Source organism: Aplysia californica, unplaced genomic scaffold (genome assembly GCF_000002075.1).
Source record: "Aplysia californica isolate F4 #8 unplaced genomic scaffold, AplCal3.0 scaffold00175, whole genome shotgun sequence".
NCBI classification, from domain to species: Eukaryota; Metazoa; Mollusca; class Gastropoda; order Aplysiida; family Aplysiidae; genus Aplysia; species Aplysia californica.
This window is the reverse complement of record NW_004797445.1, coordinates 672,415-674,194: the sequence shown is the minus strand read 5'-3', so window position 1 is coordinate 674,194 and position 1,780 is coordinate 672,415. Positions and strand designations below refer to the sequence as shown.

At 40.8% G+C, this 1,780-nt stretch overlaps 1 protein-coding gene across 1 annotated transcript in view; it reads left to right on the top strand.

Annotated features, from left to right (window-relative positions):
• LOC101850648 (dynein regulatory complex subunit 7) overlaps positions 1–1,780 on the top strand; it is a gene marked incomplete in the record, with an annotated part of 23,582 nt that overhangs the window by 15,710 nt on the left and 6,092 nt on the right. The window contains 2 exon segments of the mRNA XM_013082449.2: positions 178–404; positions 1,431–1,646. Of these exon segments, the coding sequence (XP_012937903.1) occupies positions 178–404; positions 1,431–1,646 (443 nt within the window).

The window sequence follows — 1,780 nt, the reverse complement described above, 5'->3', positions numbered from 1 at the left end:
TAGTAGTAGTAGTAGTAGTAGTAGTAGTAGTAGTAGTAGTAGTAGTAGTAGTAGTAGTAGTAGTAGTAGTAGTAGTAGTAGTAGTAGTAGTAGTATTTGTTGTTGTTGTTGTTGTTTTTGTTAATTTTACCGTGGTTGTAGTTATAAATATGTTATTCTGTTGTTATTTTGCTACAGTTCACGACTATTACGCGCAGACTCCTGGTCCTCAGTCAAAGCGCACCTTAGTCTTCGAGAAAGGCGGGCGAAGAGACGGGCTGCAAAGGAAGGAGGAGGGTCCCGACTTTATGAAGCTGTTTTACGGCGAGTTCAGAGAAGATAAGAAGTACTATAAGGAAGTCCGCTTCGGCCCACTAGGGAAAGTTCGAGAAAGCTCCGCATCCAAAGATGCGAGACCAATTGAGGTAAACAAAATTATTGTGGGCAGTTTTTTTTTCCAATGCTGTCTTTAAGTCTTTACTGATTTGAAGATTTGAAAATAACTCTGGAAATATCGGACTTTGTGGGTTTTGTATTCATAATGACATAATTCTTTCACGGGATGTCTCTTTCAGAGGCTTGTGCAAAATTTGAAGAACATTCTTGTTATAAAAAAAAAAATCAACGAATGCCGTTTGTTTTGGTGTTGCATGTGTCTCTCTGTTGTAAAGTTTTATTGTCCGTGATTGTTTCCGATGGTGTCAGTTGTTTAGTGGTTAAGCTACTGGACTCATTATCGTAAAAAATGACGATCTCGGGGTTCGAGGCTTAGTTCCGCCCGACGTTGAGTCCTTGGGAAACATACTTCACACGAATTTTCCCTTCTGACTCGAACCTACGGAGACGCACGTTCAATTCGGAGGTCCTGCCTCTTAAATAGTCCTACAGTGTTGCAAAGAGTGTTAAACCTTACAATTTTGCACGTTTGGATGGTTAGTGGAGTTCACGATTTCTGAGAGGCAAGGTACATCCGTCCTTTTGGGAACGGAGGTCTGGGCAAGACACCAACTTGGGAGGAAATACCACAGGAAGAAGGAGAAAAAAATATCCGCACGAAAGTTAGATTAAAATCTCGACTATTGGCATGGCACTTCAAATTTATCTTGTACTGCATCATACTAATGGCTAATACAATACTATATTTTTGGACAATATCTTACCATTTTCACCGAACGTACTTAGCCGAAGAGTGCGATGATGGAGGCCGTCAATGATTTGTATTTTTTCATATTGGTGGCTATCTTTCTTCTATCTGGCGTCTTGAAAATTGATAATCTTTTAAATGGAAATTTGACTTATTATCTTAAGATTAGCTGATAAAATGTGACTTATTATCTTAAGGTTGTCTGATAATATCGACAGTGCTACAAGAAATAACTTTAAATCTCACCCACTCTGTTACAATAGTCAGAAAAAGGATTAAAGAAGGTTCTGAACCATGTCATGTGCAGGTCATTGAAGAGTGCTTCCGGCGGAACCCGGAAGTACCGGCCAACGAGAATATTGCCCGGGCGCGCTTTAGCGTTTTGTCCGACGAGATGGACGTTGAGTACCACGTGGAGAAAGATCGTATCAGTTTCAGCACACGGCACTTCACGAAACCGCCTCTCTGGTGGGATGAAACGCAAGTCTTGACATGGTCACCTTTTCTACATTGGAACTACGAGGTAACACAAAGAACACTACCACCTCACCCCCACCTGGCCCCCAAAACAACAACAACAACAACAATAACAGCAACAACAACAACTACTACTACTACTACTACTACTACTACTACTACTACTACTACTACTACTAC